Here is a 25,029-nt window from a genome sequence, read left to right as displayed (position 1 = left end):
CATCAAATTTCAGAAGCAATTACTGTATATTTAACTTACGGATCAACATTTAAGTGGAAAAATGTCATTTTAATTGTTGTATTCAAAACAATAAATTTCCCAGTTTTTTTTTTCATTAACACGATTAAAATCCCAAACCTATAAATCAGAAGTTTCTGATACAGAGTCATCGGCAAAGTAGAATTCATCAGCCAAGTCTTCCAATTCCAATTCCAAGAGCAGAGTTTGGATTGAGCCTCGAAGCAGCTCCAGACGATGTTCTCGCTCTTCAATAAAATCCCAGAGCACCATATTCTGGTAATAAATGTGTTTATTAATTTATGAAGTATTTTGTAAGCAACTGAAGAAAGATAACAGAAATATGGCCACAGGGAATGCACCTAGTACAGTATATGATAAAAGAAATGCATCCTCTGCCTACACCTTTTCATATGAACTTCTTCTTACGAACTTTCATATGAACATACTTCTTTTGCTGTTATTACACTATATAAACACACATTATATATAAGTATCTACATTTGTGTTCACCACAGTGAACCATTAAGCTGGTATGGCGAGTCCCGACAATAACAGGTCACCACACAGAGTCAGCAGACGATGCTACCTCCCTCCCTCACCAAGATTACTCCTCCCACCATAATACGCACAGCGCTAATTATCAGCACAATCCTGCTAATTTTTATCACAGTCAAGGGTCTTCTGTAATACTATTGCTTCTTAATAGCAGTTACATATATATTTTGACATTTTTAGGAGATGCTGTGGTCACAGGCTGAACAGCAGTGCTGTTAGCTCATGCTGCATGCATCAGCCTTGGTTGCTCACTCAGTACTAAAGCTCTCACACCTGGGAATGTTACCCGCAATTTTTATTTTTAAATGGCATCTGTTTACTAGAGCCCTGAAGAAGCTGATGTGAACCCTGTGTAGCCGAAGGACTTTTAAACCTTGCTCGGTACTTTAAATCAGATACTGTATATGCAATGTGCACCGCTCAGCAACATTTACTCAAATCATATACAGTATATATGTATTGCACGCTTTAAGGGTTAATGTCCATCTGAAAAATGTAGTAATGTGATGCTAATATGAAGTGTGTTGTCCCTGTGGTAATATTTTGCTGCTGCTTTTGTGCAGTGAGGTTATGTTATATTTAGTGTCTCATATAGTATGTAAACATTGACTTCAAGACAAGTTGGAGTGAGTTAGATGTAATTTATGTACTTAGCATAACTAGCAAAGCATTTATTACTTACATCAAGATACAACTGTAATTCTCCATCTGCAGTAAATCGACGACGGCGTCTTGGAGGACCAACATCTTTCTTTGTACCATCGGGGAAGAGCATGTAGATAGAAGCACTTATTGCCAAATGGACACTGTCCCTCTCCTTGCTTGAAGTACTTACAGGGTTTAGCACTGCAATAAATCATACAACAGCTTCAGTACAGCGAAGTCAACAAATTTTTGTCATACAAGGCTAGTCCAAAACGTTCTGAATATTAGTGGTATTACAGGGTATATCATTTTTGTGCAGTACCAATGAATATTCCACCGAATCATGTTTCAAATGTATTTTATATAATATAATTATTACGATAAGGAAGTGAGAGAGCAAAGAGAAATGGCTCATTACATGATGTTAGAAGGATTTCCTGCCAGGAAATCTTAAATAAGATTTTCCATTGTAAGGAAGGTATATGAAGTTATTAATAGATAATTAAATACAGAACTGTAGGACATGAAATACAATATCACATGTACATATGGTAAACAACTTAAGTGCATGGACAGAACCCTGGGACACTTCAGTTCAAAGGAGATGACTCCATTTATGATTAACCGAATTTTCTTCAGATGACACAATGTTTCTAATCCCAATTATGAGACCTCTAGTCCATCCCCCCCCCTCCCAACACCTACCACCATTTTCATTACACTTTAAGGAGGACTCTTATCAAAGTGGATAAAGGCAGATATATAAATTAATAAGCGGTAGAACAAGGGAATGTTGGTGGAAGATGGAGATGCAAACGAGAAGAAGAGACATAAGGAAGTTCTCGCTCCCAGTAGGGATGGTAGAAAAATGCAATGAAGGGAGAGGTTGTTAAAGCCAATTCCATCCACAACTTTAAACAAATTAGGCTGAGAATGTTAATATTGAAAGAGGTAATTACTCCCAGGTAGAAACTGGCTAGGAAATGGGGCATAAAGAGCTTCATCTCACTCCCTGGTAGTCACTGATAAATTAACAAAGACTTTGCTAAAGCCAATATATATGTCAAAAATCTTTTTCATTATTGACATTTTAATCATCCTGCCTTGTAAAATAAGAAGGGAATACAGCAGAGAAATTCATAAAAAACTTAATTCTCAATGCACCTTATAAACATTTTTTTGATTTACAAGAAACACAAATTATTAAAACAAATTAGAAACATTGAGTACCACTAGCCACTAGATGGCAGCACATTACATGTAATATAAAGATAAAGTAACCGATTATAACACAAAAATTATAATACAAAAATTGAAAAATACTTCTTTATAAACAGAATGGCTGGAAAGGGCTTCAACAGGAGACAACCCGTGCCTAAACTACTTAACAGTACCGCTGACACAATAAGCCCAACTCTAATCCTGATACACTAAACACTAGTACATACTATAAATAGACATCAGAAATGGACACACAAAATACCTTAGTGCAATTTGGTAACTATCAAGCAGTTTATCTTTCTCTTCCTTATCTTTGTCATCAACCCAGTACCGAGAGGGGATAACAAAATCACTCTGCGTTCGGCACTCTGGACAAGATCTGTGAACGATGAGCAGAAATTTTGATGTTTTTCATAATGCAATTTCTCATTACATAGTTCACAAAGAATACTCATTTTACCCATCCATACCAAATATTTTAAGCTATTTCCTGAAAAATTATACTTAATTAATTCTGATCCATTCACTGTATTATACAGTATTAGCATTTGTATATACAGCATAGACCATACCCTGTAGCCCACCAGTAAGTAATACAAGCAGCCTCAAATTCCATTATAGAGTTGGATAGAGGAGGGAAAGGGTTTGGACTGGAAACCCATCTCCACAAAAATTTCTTCCCACTATGTTGGCACCACCACACTCCAACACACGAATTGCGACCAAATTGGTCCCATTTACAAATTATTCTGGTCCACTAAGAGTTTCACAATTTATTGTAAATATTTTTTTGCCATAATTGACATAACAATTCTTAAGTAAGTTTAAACAATAAAATGGTACATAAAACCAGACTTGAATGTAATGAAACACCATTTTCTGGATGAGCCCTGGAGGCTCCCTGGAGCTATAGGACTGATATGCACTATATTAGTCTAGGGCTTCAGTCAATGGAGTTCTGCCTACCAGGGACCAGAGCCAGAACTTGGCCCCTTCAGCGAGGCACAGGGAGCAATGGCCTAAGGAGACCCTCCGTTGTATTTAGGGGTATTCCTTGTCTGCCATCAACTTGAATTAGGCACCCAGAAAGGTAGGCATCCCAAAACAAACACCATATGGTAGGAAATCGGAAAAAAAAGTCCAAATAGAGAAACAGAACTCCCCAAAGGAAAAAAGCAAACAAGCAATCATCATTCACCGCCGCCGCGCCGCTTGTCCGGGCAGTCCTTTCCTCCTTGGGAGGGGAAGGGGGAAGCTCCGGACCTATTCACACCTTAGTTTGGAGACTGAGCATCAAAAACGAAACTGCCGATGCTCAGACTCGGGTAGGCGCCAAGGCACCGAACCCAAAAAAACACAAAGAGGAAGCCGGCGATGCAGCAACTGACACATGGCTCCTGGAGGGTGAACCCAACAATCACGAGAGGTGGGAAGGGCTTCCCCAAAAGAACTAGAACAGACGCTGAAGCCAACCCAGCGGGTAGCCCAGCAAGGCAAAGTTCAGACTCCCACACAACTGCTCAAGCAACCGCCGAGTGACCCCTAGACCCCCCTGAAACAGCTGAAGGAAGGACTGCAGCCACAGCAATGCCTCCAGAGGGAGAGATACAGGAAGTGGTCCGAGAGTCCCAAACAAAACCCAGCCAGGTTTGAACCTGGGACGAAATCAGATGGGACTTCCGCCAGTTTACCAGAAACTTGAAGCAGCAGATAAGCAGACTGACTGGGATGCCCACACCAGTCAGTCATCGAGGTAGGCCAGAACCCAAACCCCTAGGAGACACAGACAGGTCACCACAACCTGGGTAAGACACGCGAAAACGTGAGGTGCCAGATTCAAGCAAAAAGGAAGGCAACGAAAGCGTTAAGCTAGATGCCCCACCATGAAACTTAACCAGTCCGTGAACTCTGGATGAATAGTAGTACAGTAACAGTAGGCATCCTTCAGTCTCGGGAGACTATGGAGTTGCGCCCTAGTTGTCAATCCTGGTGCAGCGTCTGGTGTGACTGATGAGGCCAATTCCGAGAGTGGCAGTCCATCCCACACCGAGCACAAACGAAGTCCGATTCTGGTCTGTCTTCCTGGTTACCGGCTTTCCTTCTCTGTCTCTTTGCCTCCGATTCCTTGGCAAGTGACTCCTCGAACTTGGAGAGACCTCGTTGAACAGACTGCCTCCAGGCTGAACGGTCTGTAGCCAGTGTCTCCCATATAGCAAGATCGACGTCCATGGCTTTCAGGTCCCTTTTGCATACGTCTTTGTACCGTAGCTGGGGCTTGCCTACTGGACGCTTTCCCTGCCTCAGCTCTCCATACAGGAGATCCTTGGGGATCCTGCCGTCGCCCATTCGCACAACGTGCCCGAGCCAGCGCATTCGTCTCTGTTTCAGCATTGTGTACATGCTGGTGATTCTTGCTCTCCCCAAGACGTTGTTGTTTGTCACCTTGTCCTGCCAGGTGATGTCCAAGATGTGTCGAAGGCAGCGCATGTGGTAGGCATTCAGCCGTCTTTCCTGACGGGCGCGGAGTGTCCAAGACTCACTGCCATAAAGGAGAGTGCTCAGGACACAGGATCTGTAAACCTGAATCTTAGTATACTCAGTTAGCCTATTGTTGGCCCACACTCTCTTTGTCAGTTTGGACATGGTAGTAGATGCCTTACCGATGCGTTTGTTTAGCTCCGTATCAAGAGAGAGGGAGTCAGAGATTGTGGAGCCCAGGTACACGAAGTCGTGAACAACTTCCAGTATGGAATCAGAGATGCCGATGTCAGGTGGGGAGTCCACTCCTTGTCCCATGACTTGTGTTTTCTTCAGACTGATGGCTGAGTCCGAAAGCCTGAGAGGCCTCGCTGAAGCGGGTTATGAGCCGTTGGAGGTCTTCAGCTGAGTGGGCAGTGACTGCTGCGTCGTCGGCAAAGAGGAAGTCGCGCAGACACCTCAGCCGAACCTTTGTCTTGGCTCTCAGCCTGGCGAGGTTAAAGAGCTTCCCATCCGACCTGGTCCGGAGGTAAATGCCTTCCGTGACAGATCCGAAGGCGTGCCGCAGCATAACTGCGAAGAAAATCCCGAATAGGGTTGGAGCCAGTACGCAGCCCTGCTTTACTCCACTTCGGATGTCAAAGGCGCCTGATGTTAGGCCATCAAAGACCACGGTGCCCCTCATGTTCTCATGGAAAGATCTGATGATGCTGAGGAGCCTGGGTGGGCATCCGATCTTGGGGAGGATCTTGAACAGGCCATCCCTGCTGACGAGGTCGAAGGCCTTCGTCAGGTCTATGAAGGCTACAAAGAGTGGCTGCTTCTGTTCCCTGCATTTCTCCTGCAGTTGTCTGAGGGAAAAGACCATGTCGATGGTGGACCTGCCAGCTCTGAATCCACATTGTGATTCTGGATAAACTCTCTCTGCAAGTACTTGGAGCCTCTTCAATGCGACTCGAGCAAACAGCTTTCCGACAATACTGAGGAGGGAGATTCCACGGTAGTTGTTGCAGTCGCCCCTGTCACCTTTATTCTTATACAGTGTGACGATGTTGGCATCCCTCATGTCCTGTGGCACCTCTCCTTCTTCCCAGCAGAGGCAGAGAATTTCGTGCAGCTCCATGAGCAGGCTACCTCTGCAGCACTTCAAGGTCTCAGCAGGGATGCCATCTTTGCCAGGAGCTTTACCAGAAGCAAGGGAGTCTAGGGCATCGCTGAGTTCTTCCATGTTCTGGATGAATAGGAATGTACCAATATGAGTCCTTGAGGTTCAGGGACACCATCCAGGCACCCGGCTCCAAAAGAAGCGGACCTGAGACAGGGTAGTCATCCAAAAGGACGGACAAGGAATCCAGGGGTTCAGACGGGGACAAGTCCAGAATGAACTTCAGATCTTTACAGTTCTGTTTCGGTACTTTTAACAGGCAGGAAACCCACCGGAAGGACAAGGTCGTTTCGACCACACCCAAGCGCATCCACTCTAAGATGAACCGACGAATCGCAGGGGAAGAAGCCTGCCTCGCCAACCCTGAACGCCCCAAAGGAGAAAGAGCCACCCAACACCACCAGAGGCCGGATGACATGACCCGAAACGCCCACAAATCGTAGGACCAAACGTAAGCAAACAGAGCATGCCTCCCCCCCCCCATCACCTCGCCAAAGGGGCGAACCGCGAAAGGGCTGACGCCCCTTACGAGAAGCCGACTGACGAACGAAGTGATCATTGTGCCAACTGTACAACACCGGCTCCGAAGGAAGCGCTGGCTCAGAAGCTGGCACCAATGGCCCACCCCAAGCCCTGGCACGACCCTTCCAAGAAGATCGAGCATGGCCACCGTGGACAACCAAGTTCGACATCGGATGCTAACTAGATGAAGCCGCCGACAGAAATTGCATGACAGCAGCCTCCACAAACAGCAATGGACAAAACAGTGACGAAAACCTAAGAGCCAGGGCCCAAGAGGATTCCAAAAGAGAGAGAGAGAGCACAGTCTGACAGCACACGAGAAGAGAAGCAAAGAACAGATACCGCCTTCATCAGCATAGGTGCAAACAGTTTCAACAGTGCGGCCAACACCCAAGCCGCCGAGGCCAGCACACCCGACAAAGCCCTCAACGAATCCACATCCTCAAGCCTGGCCAAAGACAGTTTGGGATGGGAAAAGAAGCACAAAACCGAAGCCAAATGCCCATGAGCGCACAAATCCTAAGCAACCAAAAACCTGCACGTGCAGGTTTCTACCTGCACGTGCAGCTGTACAAGGCCAACATCCCGAGAAAGAACGGGGGAACAAGCACACACATTAAGGTGCTCGAATTGGCCCCCCTCCCCAGGTAAACCTGTAGAATGGTAGAATTTCTCGCCACTCATGCATACAGGTCCAACAGAACCCATGCCACGCTCCCAACAAAAAGTACAGGCAGTGTGCCAGCCAGGAAGACTCCAGATCCTCCAAACGCACTCAATATGGGGGAAAAGAAGAACTGAATACAAATGAGGATGGATCCATGACAGAGGCAGAATCCAGGTCTCGCAGGAGGTACACAGCAAGAGCTTCCCGAACCTCCTTAGGTGAGATTCGAGAGGCAGAAATCCGAGAGGCAGAATGAAGGAGCCGAGGAACCCAAGGGGACCTAGAACCGAACCCGGGGAGGAGCCAACCGCAAATTATACTTATACAGGGAAGAGGGGTAAGAAAACCCCTTCCCCTACAACAACAAGCCCCACAAAGAGGGCACCAACACCCAAGCGGGGTCGAAGGGAGCCTAAGGCCTCCAGGACAACAACTCCCCAGTCCCAGCATCCCCCAAGTTGGGACCCAGGGGCAGAGACAGCCTCCAAACCTCCAACCCCTGAAAAAAACCAGCGTTGAATGTAAAGAAACGCCATTTTCTGGGTGAGACCCGGAGGCTCCTCGAAACTTACTAGGCTGATATGCTAATTTCAGACTTTGACATCAGTCACGTGCATGCAGTTCTGTGGGCCTACCGGGGACAACGACCAGAACCTGTCCCCCTCAGAGAGGCATGGGGAGCAATGGCCTATAGACACCCCCGTGTGGTTGGAAGCATTCTATGTCTGCTATTGACCGGGTCAGGCACCCAGAAATGTAAGATCCCAAAACAAACCCCTCTATTCTGGTGAAAATATTGCTACCAAAAGCCAAACAAGTGAATAGAACTCTCCTAAACGAAACAAGCAAACAACCATGACGTCACACGTCGCCGCGTCACTGTCTGCACAGCTCTCCCCTCCCCGGGAGGAGGAAGGGGGAGCCCCAGACCCCACATGCCGGCTATCCACCTTTAGTTCTTAGGCTGGATGTCAAAACACGCAAAAACCCGCCGACCAGAGGGAGGGATGGATGTCGGGAAGCCTCTGGATCTCATCCAGAAAAAGGCATTTCATTACATTCAACGCTGGTTTTCTGGGGGGAGCCCCTTCGGTTTCCCGAAGCTAACTACCCCACAGAGAAAAAACTTAGGGACTTACCCGGGGGGTGGTCATGCTCACTCTACAACTCGAAGGCGAGACAATTGGCTGCAACCGCTGACCCAAAACGATACAGGCACGACTAGGCCCAGGGACGAGCACGAGGTAATGAGCAGCCAAGACCCTGTTCGACCACCAAAAGCCCCGTGCCAGAATGTCAGGCCAGGTCATGGAGCCAAAGACGGCAGTAAGAGCAGCAAACTTACGAACGTTACAGGCACGGGGAGAGACCTCAGGCTGGCTAGCTTGAAGAACTCTGTGGACGACCTCGGTGACCCGCATCCTCGAACAGGGAAGAAGGGAACCGAATCAATCCAAAGCGCATCCCCGGACACAAAAGTCATGGCGTGCAACAACGGCGAAGAGCCGCCACCAGACACAACATGATGCACCCCCAACCCAACCAACCAAGCATCAATAACCCAGGGACCCCTCCGGAAAGCAGCAGTCCCGGTCACCGCCAGAAAAGGAGATGGCAGCAGACGAACAAAACCAACACGAAGACCGAAAGAGCAGAAACCCCTGTACCATTCATTACACAAGAATGAATGGTACAAAATAAGTCACAAAAATAAGTCACAAAAATAAGTCACAAAAATAAGTCACAAAAATTAGTCACAAAATAAGTCACAAAAATAAGTCACAAAAATAAGTCGCAAAAATAAGAAAATGAATCACAAAAGAAATTCCACAACATAAGTAAATAAGCAGAGCTATAATGATAATGTTATTAAATTAAATTATCAGTAGTATGGAGACTGAAGGAAACAAGATTTTACTTTTAGACAGCCTATGACTTTCAGAATTTTCTAACTGGAACTTATTAATGGCAAATTTACATGAAAGATGCCTAATGTATGCAGTAGAAACAATATAATCTCTTAAAGCACACTTACCGAACAATTTTATTTTCAAACTGTTTAGATTGCCGCCATTTGCGTATGCAGTTCAGACAGAAGCAATGGGCACAATTAGGTAAGATGCCAAATCTTCGCTGAGACGCCAGGGGACGTTCCATTACAGTATCCATGCAGATCCCGCAAACTTTGTCTCGAGATCTTGCAACAGCAAATGAATGCTCCATTTCTGCTTCCATTAGCTTAGTACACTCCTACAAAAGTAATACTTTATACAACTGGCAATCACATATTTAATGTTAATTGCTATCTTTTGGTATATATTCTTTGCTTTATTGATATTAGGTCTACACATGGAGTGCTTGACTATCTGCCCTCTCCAATTACAATATACCTTTTAATTGTTTAATTTTTTGTTTTTACAATGTATAATTTATCATTAGCATTGCTAATGAATACCCAAAAAAACCAGCGTTGAATGTAATGAAACGCCATTTTCTGGGTGAGACCCAAAGGCTCCCCGGGGCTATCCAGGCCGATATGAATATACAGTGGCTCCTCCGTTTATGAATTTAATCCGTTCCCAGAGACGGTTTGAAACCCGAAAATTCGTAAACCGAAGCAAATTTTCCTGTAAGAAATAATGTAAATTGAATTAATCCATTCCACACTCCCAAAAGTATTAACTTTAAAAGTAAATTTTATACCTAATTCACCCAAATCTTTAGTACTAAAGTATGTACAAGTTATTGCTTACCTTTATTGATGACTCTTGTTGGTGTATGAAAAATAGTGAGAAGGGGGGATGGAGGAGGAGAGGTGTTACTGTTTGGAAGGGGAGTCCCCTTCCATTATAACATCAGGCAGTGAGGACTTCTCTGGGGTACACACTCTGGCACGTTTTGCCTGCATACCACTAAGACCTGCTTGTGACTCACTGCTTGCTTGTCTTATTAAGAATCTGTATAAAGACACTTGCTTTTCCCTACATTTTAACACTTGTCTGTAGTAAGACATCGCATTGTCATTTAAAAGGTCAATGCAGCAGCCTGCTACAGCTTTATCTGGGCGAGTTTTTTCAACAAAACTTTGCAGTTCTTCCCATACTTCACACATTTTCTTAATGAGAACGGAACATCCTTTACTGCCTCTACTCTCAACTATTTTCGTAGGTTGAACCTTACCACTGACTTTCTTGGGACCCATGGTGATACATACAAATAATTATTTTAATGTTCAAATATCCAAAAATCCAAAAAATACTTAAATTCTTTACAAAGAATTCAGGCGCGATTGTCACTAGGCGGGAGGCACTGGTAAACTGAGGCGTTCGCTGTGCCACCACGTTTGTATCAACAAACTACATTACCCGAAGCAAACTTCGTAACCCAATTCGGATTTTACAAAGACCTTGGGCTCGTAACCTGAAAAGTAGGTAGAGAGGGGCATTCGTAAGCCAAGGTGTCACTGTATTAGTTTTCTGGCATCAGTCAATGTGCATGTTCTTGCTGGAACATGTTCTTAGTTCAAACACACGGGGGTTTCTATAGGCCATTGCTCCTCATGCCCCTCTGAGAGGGGCCAGGTTCCGGCTCGTGGTCCCCGGTAGGCACGAACTCCAACCCGTTCTCGCAAATTCGTAAAGTCAATATCGACTTATTAACTACGTGCATAGGTGATATACTAAACATAATAGATACCCTTAAAAAAATTCATAGAAAACACCGACCTTACCTAACCTTGTTAGTATCTTAAGATAAGCATCTTATTGCTTCGTAATTACAATTATTACTTAACCTATACCTATTATAGGTTAGGTAATAATTGTAATTACGAAGCAATAAGATGCTTATCTTAAGATACTAGCAAGGTTAGGTAAGGTCGGTGTTTTCTATGAATCTTTTTAAGGGTATCTATTATGTTAAGTATGTCACCTATGCACATATTTAATAAGTCAATATTGACGTATTAAATTTGCGAGAACGGGTTGCAAACTCTATGCACGTTGACTGAAGCCAGAAAGCTGATGAATCCGTATCAGCCTGGAGAGCTCCGGGGAACCGACGGGGCTTCCCCCAGAAAAAAATCAACCATTGAATGGCTCTGCAAAAATTTACATTTAAGTAATATTTCCCTTTAATGCAGACTTTTATATATCAGATAATTATAAAAGTATAAAATAGTTGTATCAGACTCATCACAGCCTCAATACGTATGTATACTAAATTCTTGACATTCGTAACAGTTATCAGTGAACCATGTACCAGACTACACCACTCCGTGTTTATCTGCTTCTTCATTATCCCAATGTATTGGTGATATGCCATTTCATCACCAATACATTGCATAACTATCTTTAAATGTAATAGGGCCCTAAGACACGTTCCCTAAGTTTCCTTCCTGGACCATAGTAAAACGATGCACACCATGTTTGACACTATCATCATCCAGTGACTGAACGGGCAGGGCAGCCATGTTAACGCTGTGCAAAATTGCAATGACCTCAATGGACCTAGAAGTTTTTAGGGATGAGGAGAAATATGTAATAAATATATATTAGGCAGTTAACTAGGATGTTATCCCCTCAGAATATGAACTAAGCTGTTATAACAGCAAGGGAAGAGAGAGACTAAGGAGTGAGGGTATGTTGACTGACAGACCAGTTGTTGTACTGACAACTCACACACTTCTAGCTGCCAAGGAGTAAATTTTATACAATACCCGATTTTACTCAAAAGCGGTCATAACATACGAAAAGAAAAACATACAAATAAAGGACACTGAAAAAGGACTATTGACCCAAATACGGCAGCTCCTATTTATAATACCCTGTTGCTAGTTTGATAATGCTGGGTGTGACCATATTTTAGTGTTCAAGGATCAAGATAATGGCTGTGGTGGTGGTGGAAAAACTGATTTCACGTCAACTGAAGCTAATTTGCTTCAATAAGCTACTAAATGTGATGAAACTAGTAATAATAGTATCTGTTTGAAGCATAACGAGTACTGTATAGGAGTTTGTGGTGCAAGTACGCCAGCTAATGACACACATTTATCTGGTAGTCTTTGGAAAGGAGTACTGTCTATGACATTTTACTAACTACTGACTGCTTCTTGCAGCATGAGCCGGTCACAAATGCACTGCTTGCTGTGCAAGAAGAGAGAGAGAGATTAAAGATCAGAAACACATTGCTGATAACATATATGGTACAATAAGTGACGTTTGTTGTGATCTGCACCTTGACTTTCACTGGCAATCACTCTCTCCAGAACTTTTAAAACACAGCAAGTCTCTGATATTCATTTACGATATATATATTTGCACATAAAATGTGTTTAGTGTGTAATTGTAAAACTTAGGCTCAAATATTGGTATGAATATATACAGGTTGTGCATATATTCACACACATTTATACATGCCTATATTTTCCAAGGTATACATAATGAATTCCCCTATTGGCACACCAATACTACCTCTGTGAATGAGAAATATTAAATAAAATGAGAAACAATGGAAATAAATCGGCAGAATCATTGCTGTACAGCACCCCACCTCGTCACCCACCACCCAGCTACCAAATCAACACAACACTGGGACACTACAACTAAACCACTTCAGGTAGAGACTTTTTATGTGGAATTTCATGCTTCCTGGATGATGATTAACAATATCGTAGGAAAAATCATTTTTCAGAAACATTTTTTTACTCGCACAGTTTTAGCTAATGTAGTCAGGGGGGTTAAAGAACATTTTGGTAACTATTTTCAAAAAGCAAATTTATCTTACCTCCTTGTGTGTTCTCCTTTGCTCTTTATCATAAGGATGTAAGCAAGCTAGCTGGCAGACTTCACACAGTAAACCATGGATATAAGAACAATTTTCACCTATCTGACATTTGCCAGACATTAAGTAGGTAGGGCACAGCTCACTGTCTGATGACCTAAGGTCACTGATGAAGCCTGAAGAGGAATCTTTGTCTCCACCACCAGCAACTTGAGCATATGAGACATCATATTCTGTTTTGAACAGAGTAATTATCAATTTATATTTTGGACATCACAATAAATAAATATATTTTAGCAAAAATAAAACCACTTCTGTTTCTGTGCAAAATAGTTAACATATATCCTCCATGTGAACATTCGTCTCATACACACACATTATTTCACTGCCCATTCACAACATTATTGGATTTATGCTTAACATAAGAAACACTGAGGCCTAGTGACCTATATGACTCAATCCTATTTTAAAATTCGCTCCATCTTCTTCACTTTCACCTTCTCATGGTCTTTCATCATCTTATTTTCATCGGCTTCCTTCATATAGCTGCACCACCAAAGATTTCCACAGATTACTTTACCTCTTTTGTTCAAACTACTTTTTCAATCCCACAAAAGAAATTCATAAAAATGTATCCAACTAAAGGTGTCATTGATCCCAAGAACTGGAGACCCCACTAAATAGATGATCTTACTCAGTCTTAAAACATGCCAACTCTTGCAAAATACTTAGCAACATCCACAAATTTTGCACAGTAATGAAAATAACATTTGGGGGCAAAGAATGAGATATGTTCAACCTACAGTACTGCATTGTAATGTATCTAAATAATACTGTATTGGGATAATTGGTTTGTTGTAGGTGTACTTTATTGAATTTGAGGCTTCTACAGTAGACCGAGATGCTGACTCAATCTCCCTTCATACTTGTACTGTACAGGGTTAATACCGTGGAGACTAACTCTCTGCCTGTAACAACTAAGACTACTGAAACTAATCCCCTTGGAATCAGGGAAATGCATGTAGAAAATTGGCTTGGCAATAATTATTTATTTTCAAGATACCACCATAGGTCTACCAACCCCCCCAACCCAATTGTATGCCCTAAAATTTATCAGCGAGGGGCAACACAGCCCAATAACACTCGAGACATTCCTGGTACAGTACCACCATATGCAAGTGGTGAGAATCTTTGGTGTATTTGTTCCAAGGAAATACACCAAAAATTCTCCAGATATTGCTTGGACACTTACACAATACCTGTACAGAAATAAGTGAAAATCCAACATATGGTATACTTAAATATAGAGAAGACGACTTGCACAAAAATATAATTTGATAATAGCCTGTCAAAGGAGATATGTATCCCTGGTCTCTCTGTCATGCACGTCTCAGACTGCAAATACTATGAATATTCTTAAAACTAAAATGACCACTTTGTATGTACAGTATGTAATAAAATATAGACATACAGTATAGAATAAGAGTGAAAAGCAGTGGCTGACAGCAATCATCTATTTAATATGAGGGGGAAATAAAACAAAAGGATATAGGTGGGAAAAGAATTCACGTGCAGCTAAGGTATTAAGCATGTTCAATGATCTGAAAAGTGGAAGGTGTGGAAGCCTTCTTCAACAGCTGTAAGAACAAGTACAATAAAGCACATGAAAGTCAACAGCAGTGTAACAAACCCAACAGCCAAGAGGCAGGGCCAAAGAGCTCAATATTACTCCTCATCAATGCAGGTATGCACACACAAATATTTCACTCATACTTTGTGGCAGGGCCAAAAATTATCCAAGGAATTAGAAGACTAATACAAATGAGAAGAAACCAGGCCTAATTATATTTATAGTAAACCTATATTAATTTGTAAAGACCATACATGCCTAGGTTATGCAAGTACTGAAGCTACTGTACAGGAAACTTTATACACTGTACAGTAATTCCGTTCAAAACAAAAACACAAAGGCAATTATAATTTTAAAAATTATATTTGTATATTTTCAGAAAGCCTCAAAGAATGAAAGTCATGGGCATAGCAGTGAGTGATTTGCGAGTCACTTGGTTAGGCTAAGCATCTTTGGTTACCCTAACCGAGTGACATGCAAATATGAAAAAATGTTAAGAAAATTACTGGAATGAACAGTCATTCAACACTCGCTACAATTTTACAGAACAGAATAATCAATACTTACGCTTAGAAATATTATCTTTGGCAAATCTAGGTACAAATTCTGGGGCATCCACCCAAGATGGTGCAGGACTGTCTTGGCTCAAATTTTGTAAACGCTCATGTTTACTGCACAGTTTTGTTAAATTGATGCCACTGTTGCTGTTACTTGCTGCTTTTGTTGCTGTTCCTACTACTGGAGCTGCTTGTATTGCTACGGCTGCTGCTGCTGCTGCTGCTGCTTGTGTTAGTGGTGCAGCTACTGGTCTTGTTGATGTTACTGTTATTTTTGCTGCTGCAAGTGCTATCCAATTTCCTAGTACCTCCACCACTAGCAGGTGGATCACTTGAAGGGTTATATAAGAACTCCTTGGCATGTATGCTGAAAATTTTAGCAAACTATTTTGTTAACTGCAATATTGGTAAAATATTAAATAACAAAAAGCTAATTATTGCAATACATCCTCATATATAAAAATTTGACTTTTGCACAGATGGGATTCAAAGATATATAGTGTTACAGTGGGGTGCTGGTGTGGATGACCTGCAGGAATGTGGTAGCATATATCATTGTTATAGTATGCAGTGTCGATGATGTAATGAAAGGACAAGTGATGTATATGTAATATCTAAAAGTATAAAATTATTTCTCTACAGTGCTCCCTCAAATATCCAGGCCTCCACAGAACTGATCCCTCTATACAACTATCAAATTATACTACAAGAACACTACTCCAATATCCATATTTTTTTCTCAATAATACGAAGTCTGATGAGGCCACGAGGAAAATCCAGATCCCCCTAAATACTGTACAGTAATTCAAGGCCAATTCTATGCTAGTCCCCCAACCTGATATTCTTTAGCTTTTAATACTTTATGTTATTTAAAATAATGCATTTTACTTAAAAAATGTTTTTTTTTAAATTGCACAGAAGAATTTGTTTACAAGATTTTCCATGGTATCCATAACTAGCTGCAAGTGTGCGCACGCATGCGCGCGCACACACACGCACACACACACTGGCGGGATCCAAGAGTCAATGCTCGATCCTGCAAGCACAAATAGGTGAGTACACACACACACAATTATTCTTCTGAGGAGAGGCGGGACCAAAGAGCCAAAGCTCAAACCCCGCAAGCACAAATAGGTGAGCACACACACACAGTAGTTTCAAAGCGTTATATGACAAAGAGTGCTGGGAAGACGGGACACCACGAGTGTAGCTCTCATCCTGTACCTACACTTAGGTAATTACACTTACACTTACACTTACACACACACACACACACACACACACACACACACACACACACACACACACCTACCTCATGTGGTTTTTCTTTTGTGTAAGCACACTTTGAGCTCTTTGTTACTCAAGCATTTTCAGACTTTTCTTTGCAAGTTTAAACCATTGTCATCAGGCAAGAGTGGTAAGGGTGCATTATGTAAAGGTAAGAGCAACTTACATACTAAGGATAATATAACGTTATGGAGAAATTACAACATAGTTAGGCAGGGCTGGGATAGTATGGCATTGGTACTAGTTTATGATAACAAAGCGAAGGCTGCAAATCATGGACTTTGTAGGTAAAAGGATGGTTAGTGAAGATAAGCCTAGTGACCAATAAACATTAAGAACATTTAAGAACTGTATGTGGATTTGGCTGAAGCCACTACCAGTGGTTTATACAGCATGTTTCCCTGGGAGTAGCTGTTAGTGAAACACAGGTACTTTGTGGATGAAAAAATGTCAAGAAACATATGCACTGAGAATGTCTAAGCCAGTGCAAGGTGGCTGCATAAGATTTACAAATGGCCATGACACAGGAGGAGGATCTGTTGAGAGAAACTTAGTGTTGGTGCATTGACTGTGAAGACATTTAAGATATAATTGCACATTGTGATCAACCAGGCAGATAACCCAACTTTCTCTCACATATTTCCTGCCTCCCTCCCTCACCCTCTTGCTTCCATCCTCCCTCCCTCACCCTCTTGCTTCCATCCTCCCTCCCTCACCCTCTTGCTTCCATCCTCCCTCCCTCACCCTCTTGCTTCCATCCTCCCTCCCTCACCCTCTTGCTTCCATCCTCCCTCCCTCACTCACCCTCTTGCTTCCATCCTCCCTCCCTCCATCACCCTCTTGCTTCCATCCTACCTCCCTCACCCTCTTGCTTCCATCCTCCCTCCCTCCCTCACCCTCTTGCTTCCATCCTCCCTCCCTCCCTCACCCTCTTGCTTCCATCCTCTCTCCCTCCCTCACCCTCTTGCTTCCATCCTCCCTCCCTCCCTCACCCTCTTGCTTCCATCCTCCCTCCCTCCCTCACCCTCTTGCTTCCATCCTCTCTCCCTCCCTCACCCTCTTGCTTCCATCCTCCCTCCCTCCCTCACCCTCTTGCTTCCATCCTCCCTCCCTCCCTCACCCTCTTGCTTCCATCCTCCCTCCCTCCCTCACCCTCTTGCTTCCATCCTCCCTCCCTCCCTCACCCTCTTGCTTCCATCCTCCCTCCCTCACCCTCTTGCTTCCATCCTCTCTCCCTCACCCTCTTGCTTCCATCCTCCCTCCCTCACCCTCTTGCTTCCATCCTCCCTCCCTCACCCTCTTGCTTCCATCCTCCCTCCCTCACCCTCTTGCTTCCATCCTCCCTCCCTCACCCTCTTGCTTCCATCCTCCCTTCCTCACCCTCTTGCTTCCATCCTCCCTCCCTCACCCTCTTGCTTCCATCCTCTCTCCCTCACCCTCTTGCTTCCATCCTCTCTCCCTCACCCTCTTGCTTCCATCCTCCCTCCCTCACCCTCTTGCTTCCATCCTCCCTCCCTCACCCTCTTGCTTCCATCCTCCCTCCCTCACCCTCTTGCTTCCATCCTCCCTCCCTCACCCTCTTGCTTCCATCCTCCCTCCCTCACCCTCTTGCTTCCATCCTCCCTCCCTCACCCTCTTGCTTCCATCCTCCCTCCCTCACCCTCTTGCTTCCATCCTCCCTCCCTCACCCTCTTGCTTCCATCCTCCCTCCCTCACCCTCTTGCTTCCATCCTCTCTCCCTCACCCTCTTGCTTCCATCCTCTCTCCCTCACCCTCTTGCTTCCATCCTCCCTCCCTCACCCTCTTGCTTCCATCCTCCCTCCCTCACCCTCTTGCTTCCATCCTCCCTCCCTCACCCTCTTGCTTCCATCCTCCCTCCCTCACCCTCTTGCTTCCATCCTCCCTCCCTCACCCTCTTGCTTCCATCCTCCCTCCCTCACCCTCTTGCTTCCATCCTCTCTCCCTCACCCTCTTGCTTCCATCCTCTCTCCCTCACCCTCTTGCTTCCATCCTCCCTCCCTCACCCTCTTGCTTCCATCCTCCCTCACCCTCTTGCTTCCATCATATTGCATTATGTTCATAATGCAATAATGCAAGCTAAGAGCTGTTACCCTACATCAACTCATTTGAAGCCTCATACTAGAAACTCAACTATTGAATTAGTATTTGTTGTTTTCATTAGGCATGAACTTCATTCACTGTTTAGTTACAACCATACTGTGTATGGTATATGGTGAAGCTCAAGCCAATACCTTCACATGGCCAAGTCATGATTTCATGAGCATCTACTTGTTAAAAGAACACATTCAGAATGTGAGTCAACCAAGGAATGAATGCTTGTTGATGAAGTGATGTTCTTGAAAATAGCAACTAGCATGTGAATGCTGTTGGCAGAGTTCTTTGTATTAAACAGTAGTTACCTGGAGAGGGTTCTGGGAGTTCTTCTACTCCCCTAGTTGCCGTCTTATGGTTGCCTAAGAAGTTGGGCCAGGTATGAAGCCTTAAAAAATGGCTTTACACACTAATATTTCTCCAATTACATCTTAGCACCTTTATTTACCTGAATTTACCCGAGAACCACCAACACTAGTGGTATCGATGGGGACAGGAAACTGGCAGCTTGTCAAAAAAAAAAAAAGTATCCCGAGTGAAAAGTTATCTCCTGTTTTCTGTCCCACATTTTGGCTCACTGAGCATGAAACTTGTATGAATTAGCAGGGATGCAATAATTCAAGGCCTCACCTTGCGGTTTCCTTGCGATGATTTCGGGGCACAGCGTTCCCGCGGCCCGTTCTTTGGCTAGGCAGACTGGTTGCTGGACTGGTCAACCAGGCTGTTGGACACAGCTGTTCACAGCCAAACAAATGAATCACAGTCTGGTTGATCAGGTATCCTTTGGAGGTGCTTATCCAGTTCTCTCTCGAACACTGTGAGGGGTCAGGCAGTTATGCCCCTTATGTGTAGTGGAAGCGTGTTGAACAGTCTCGGACCTCTGATGTTGATAGAGTTCTCTCTCAGAGTACCTGTTGCACCTCTGCTCTTCAACGGGGGTATCTGCACATCCTGCCATGCTTCCTGGTCTCGTGTGGTGTTATTTCTGTGTGCAAGTTTGGGACCAGCCCCTCTAATATTTTCCACGTGTAAATTATTACGCATCTCTCCCGCCTGCACTCAATAGTTGGTCCCAATAGTTTAGATGTTTTACCGAGTGGATTTTAGCAGTAAAAGATCTCTGCATCAATAACGCTCTCCTGGTTGATACCTGGTTGATGGGGTTCTAGGAGTTCTTCTACTCCCCAAGCCCGGCCCGAGGCCAGGCTTGACTTGCAGGTCAGCAATTTCTCCAGCTTTGAAAGGGGCTGACATTGTGCAACAGTATACCACTTTAGAGAGCACTAGCATCTTGAAGAGTATCAAAATTGGTATAGCATCTCTAGTTTGAACAATTCTTGTTATCCAACCTGTCATTTTGATCGCAATTGTGGCAGCTACTTTATTGTGTTCTTTAACCCTTAAACTGCACATGGTATACATATACGACAGGACCTGATGGTACCGTAATCACCAACTGTTCATTTGGTGTTGTTATGCTCTCAGAATAGCATATGATCTTCATTTTCATAGATTTAGAATATAGGTTTTCAGCATTTTGCTTGTCTTCCATGGTATCTAAGGCCATGTCATAGTAGTAGTGGAGATGCCCTACTGCCATTTCTTCCAGCAATCTTTTGTAATGTACTGTGGATCACTATACAATACTATACCTCAAGAAGCAGTAGAATGCATATGCTAAAAAAATATAGTTTTAAAAATAATTTTGCTATGGGCTACATTGCTCAATTTTAATAGATACTGAATTGTTTGGCTCTAATTTATAAATATTAAATTTCAAGTCAAAATCACAAGGCATTTGAGGTACTGAATTGAAACTTCTCAAAAACATAAGAAATCAACATGATAACCCCATGAGATATCATACTGAATATATCTAATTATGAACATGCCACATGCTTCCTACTTTAACACATCACAAAGGTTCAGAAAATGCCCAACTTTATAGTTCACAGAATTGGCTCAAACACTGAGCAGTTTATGATCCTATATACCTGATCTTAATACTAAATGTCAGTACAGTATAGTACAAGATAATAATCCAAATAATGAAAACTAAAAAGAAGAGACTAGTTGCATTACTATGATTAAAAAAGCAAAACTTCTGGGCTTCCAGCACTCACCTGACACCAAGTGCACTAGGCTGACTAGATTGCGGTTTTGTTTCTTCAACACCATCCCGATGTCTTAGGTCAAATCTAGCATTCTCGGAGGACTCGGAGGCAGGATTATCTCCATGACAATCTTCTTGAGTATACTCTGACTGACTGTTGTCTGGGCGGGTGTGATCATATCTGTAAGAGATCCTAAGATTGATAACCATAAATATACCCAAAAGGCTGCTCATGAACAGCAGAATGCCTTTCCCAAACACAAGTGAATGTTTCACCAATAATTAATATACAGTAATCAATTTCAACAAATTTTAAAAGTAAATAACAGTAACAAAATTTTTGTAACAAAATTATAACAATGATACAGTAGTAAATTAGGAATTAAAATATGGATTAAATTTCTCCTGTAAACTATTAAGGTAAAGCAGCCAACTTACTACGTATTAACATTGATTTACCAAAGTATGGAAAAAGGTACAGTACACTCCTACAGAAATCCATACATCACTCTTGGAAACTGAAAGACATTCATTCTCCAGAAGTTGTCAACAAAAATCTAATCTACAGCTTTAATGATGATATTGAACTGTATAAATATTCTTCAGTAATAGAATTTGTCCTCACAAACAACAAAATGGCACACACTTTTCAGCAAATAATTGACGTAGCATGTAATTCTTTAATTGGCAATACTGTACCAAAAATATACAGTGGAATTGGGATATGCTAAAGCAGTGTAACTCCAAGGTAGTCGTTCACCATGCACCAGGCTTCCCTTTTCTATCTTACTTGTCATTAAGCCTAGAAAACACCAGAGTAAGATCATTTTATAACAACAAAAATTTTACCTGCAGGTTCGGCCATAAAAGCAGGTTCCTCTCAAGTAATATCGACACACCATTGAAGGTCGAGCTTCATCCCGATTATGAGAAAAACGACACCGCTCTCCCTCACGACAAGCACCATTTATAAAATATCTGAAAAATATAAAATATTAATCAGCTGTCTAAAGTGTAATGAAGTAGGTTACACACAAATTTTCAACAAAAGCCAAGTAAGACCTTTGATAACTTTTCAGTTCTTCACTTAGCTTAAGGGAAAGTTATCAATAAAATCTTTCCATTATTACAAAAGTGTGATACTGGTGCTAAGCGGCAGACAAACACAAAGTGTTCAAGCTGCGTTAGAGCATCTAATTATCATCAGAAGCAATATATATAAGTAGCAAAAGGAGCCTTCAGTCTGAAAGATATTCTAGTGTGGTCGGAGAAAAAAGCCCAGGTTCATAGACCAAGTGTGCAAATCACGAATAGCAGCAACCCTCTGTGAAGCATGAGCATGGTGCCAACCAGCAGAGGATGAAGCAGCCACAGGAATGAGACCAAAATCCATGAGCACAAAGATGGTTTGAAAAATGCCATTAACATGTGGCAGCAGAGGAGTTGGCTGTTGGCTGTTGACCAACAACAGCCTCAAGAAAGATGGAAAACAAAGGGGAGGAAACAAGAGGGGCCAGGGCCCAATCTAATGACTGTGTTAAGACAGCCTGTCAACATGTGAGGCGGACAGCATAGAACATAGCCACTAGCTCCCAGAGCACAGGCAAAGCTGCTGACGCTACCACAACAGATACCAAACCTCCTACACCAAGCCTAGAGCCAAGCACCTCAATGTCATTGTGAAGCCACTCAGAGTGGACCTCCACAATGGCCAGAAACCAGACTACCAAAGCTGGGCGCGAGTGAATCCGAAATTCTTCTCCCATGAGGGATGCAGACAGCAAATGCACTTGGGTGTGAAGCTGCACCAAGCTCACATCACTGGAAAGAGTGGGAGCACACAGGCAGTAATTGAGCAGGAAGGACCTCAAAGGGAGCAAACTCCCACCTCCATGAAATTGCCCACCCATATGTTTCTTTCCTAATGTGATATTGTATAACAAAGTGGCAATCCGTAACAAAGAATTTCTTTCCTAACATTTTCCTTTAATACTAATTTAAATAATATTTTGCCAAGAACATGTCTGATATCAGCAGCAACCAACACAAGAGGTGTTAAGAGGAAGCAAATTCCTTTACCAATTATGGATAAACATAGTCATTGAACATTGTGACAATGGTCGTGCTGCTGACCATTCCATTATATAATATATATATATATATATATATATATATATATATATATATATATATATATATATATATATATATATATATATATATATATATATATATATATATATATATATATATATATATATATATATATATATATATATATATATATATATATATAAAAATAAATAAATAAATATAGGTGCAAGATGTTAACATATCTTGGACAGCTGTAGTTGGGTCGGTTACAATCTCACTCTGTACATTGCACTGTTATATAATGAATATATTTTTAGAAATATTAAATGTGTTTAATTCAACCATAATAATTTGTTTTGTCGGAGACAAGAAGCCTCTGCCTCCCCCCCCCCCCCCCAACCACTCTCACATACCCACCTAGTTGTGCTTGCGGGGGTTGAGCTTTGGCTCTTTGGTCCAGCCTCTCAATTGTCAGTCAACTGGTGTACAGGTTCCTGAGCCTACTGGGCTCTATCATATCTACATTTGAAACTGTGTATGGAGTCAGCCTCCACCACATCACTGCCTAATGCATTCATCTGTTAACTATTCTGACACTGAAAATGTGCTTTCTAATGACCCTGTGGCTCATGTGGGTACTCTACAAAATATACACAAAATTTTGTGTACAGTTGTAAATGTGTACACTCACCTAGATGTGCTTGCAGGGTTGAGTTAGGCTCCTAACCCCACCTTACAAACATTCTTAGATTAATGCAATAAATCAATTAGGTATAGGTTAGGCATGAATACGTTATGCTAAACTGTTACACTAAATTAAGTTTGATTTAGTGGCATCTTGGCTGACTCGCCACCATTTTTTCTTCTACTGAGATCAAGCTGTTCAAAATCTACATACCAAAGAAGTGACAAGCATTCAGTCCTCGGACCTCGGCAGCCTTATAAATCCCCCATTCATAAATAACTGTCCTAATGAGTTAATTATAAATAAAAGTCGTCCCTACTCGTGTCTTATAATAAGCACATGCTAGTTCAGCACCACACTTGCACACTCCCAAGCTAAGTGACCAACATTCTAAGTGATAAATGAGTAAACACTTTTCCTGACAAGTTAAATATTTTCGCTTTTAAATTGACCGTTGTTCATTACCCCCTTTGTCAACAGGTAACCCATAGGCGCGTCGTCATTATTCCTGCACACCCACAACCATCTCTGCGCTCCCTCATCATGCCATCAATGAATTCCTCCAATCCCTCCCCGGGTATAAAGAGTGAAGGAATACTTACCGACACAATACATTCTGTGCTCCTCCTTCTGCCATTTTCACATCCTTGATGACAACAAGTTCCAATATTATCATTGTCGTGCTCTCCTATCGAAACATTATTATTGATTAATCAATATTAATAAAATATGCCATAACATTGATCAATTTAATTTATGCCTAGGTATATTTTTAATAAAAGATCACTATTTAATATTGGTAAATAAAATTATATAAACAACACTAAAGACTGTGAGTTAGGAGGCAGAGTTGAGACCCGGCGCGCTATTCAAAGTTAAATTTGTCGACCTTGGTCAATATTATATATATATATTTTTTTTTTATATATATACTCAAGTAAATTCATTTAATAACCTATTCATTTAACAATGCTTTATTTATTATTTTATTTTATTAGTCATACGAATCTTCGATATTTAGAAGTTCAATGACACTGGATTTCATACAAAATCAAGCGGAACTGCACGGAAGCAATACTAATTCCGTCTATGAAAATCATTAAGTGTTGCAATACTCAGTCTGATAATTTGCTTTTCATTCGCATTAACATATATATATATATATATATATATATATATATATATATATATATATATATATATATATATATATATATATATATATATATATAAAATGCACAACTTGCCTAAACACGCAAGAGAGATTATACAACCTTAGAACACTTTCCCACCAGCAGATTCGAACCCTAGCCAGCACAGAAGCCTTACAGCAACTGGCATAACTGGTACGCCTTTAACCCACTGCACCACAGCTCAGACCCTTAAAAGAGATGGTCTGAGCTGTGGTTGTAGTGGATATGCGGGCCTGCTGCCTACTCTAAGCATGTAACAGTCTGTTGAATCAAGTTATCACAAGTCGAACCTGGCCGGCCCCC

The 25,029-nt window shown here is 42.3% G+C and overlaps 1 protein-coding gene across 1 annotated transcript; it reads right to left on the bottom strand.

The window, feature by feature from the left end:
- On the bottom strand, nucleotides 1–24,251 carry LOC123763952 (E3 ubiquitin-protein ligase makorin-2). The gene is given in 11 exon segments (XM_045751298.2): nucleotides 1–294; nucleotides 1,259–1,342; nucleotides 1,344–1,422; nucleotides 2,705–2,821; nucleotides 9,310–9,524; nucleotides 13,059–13,288; nucleotides 15,253–15,403; nucleotides 15,405–15,609; nucleotides 20,765–20,935; nucleotides 21,604–21,732; nucleotides 24,136–24,251. Coding segments are annotated over 11 exon segments (1,611 nt in total). The 5' UTR covers nucleotides 24,210–24,251; the 3' UTR covers nucleotides 1–138.
- Nucleotides 24,252–25,029: the final 778 nt, after the last annotated feature.

This window comes from Procambarus clarkii, chromosome 23 (genome assembly GCF_040958095.1).
Source record: "Procambarus clarkii isolate CNS0578487 chromosome 23, FALCON_Pclarkii_2.0, whole genome shotgun sequence".
Classification (NCBI taxonomy): Eukaryota; Metazoa; Arthropoda; class Malacostraca; order Decapoda; family Cambaridae; genus Procambarus; species Procambarus clarkii.
Note: the sequence above shows the minus strand (reverse complement) of the source record. Positions and strands in the feature narration are given on the sequence as shown.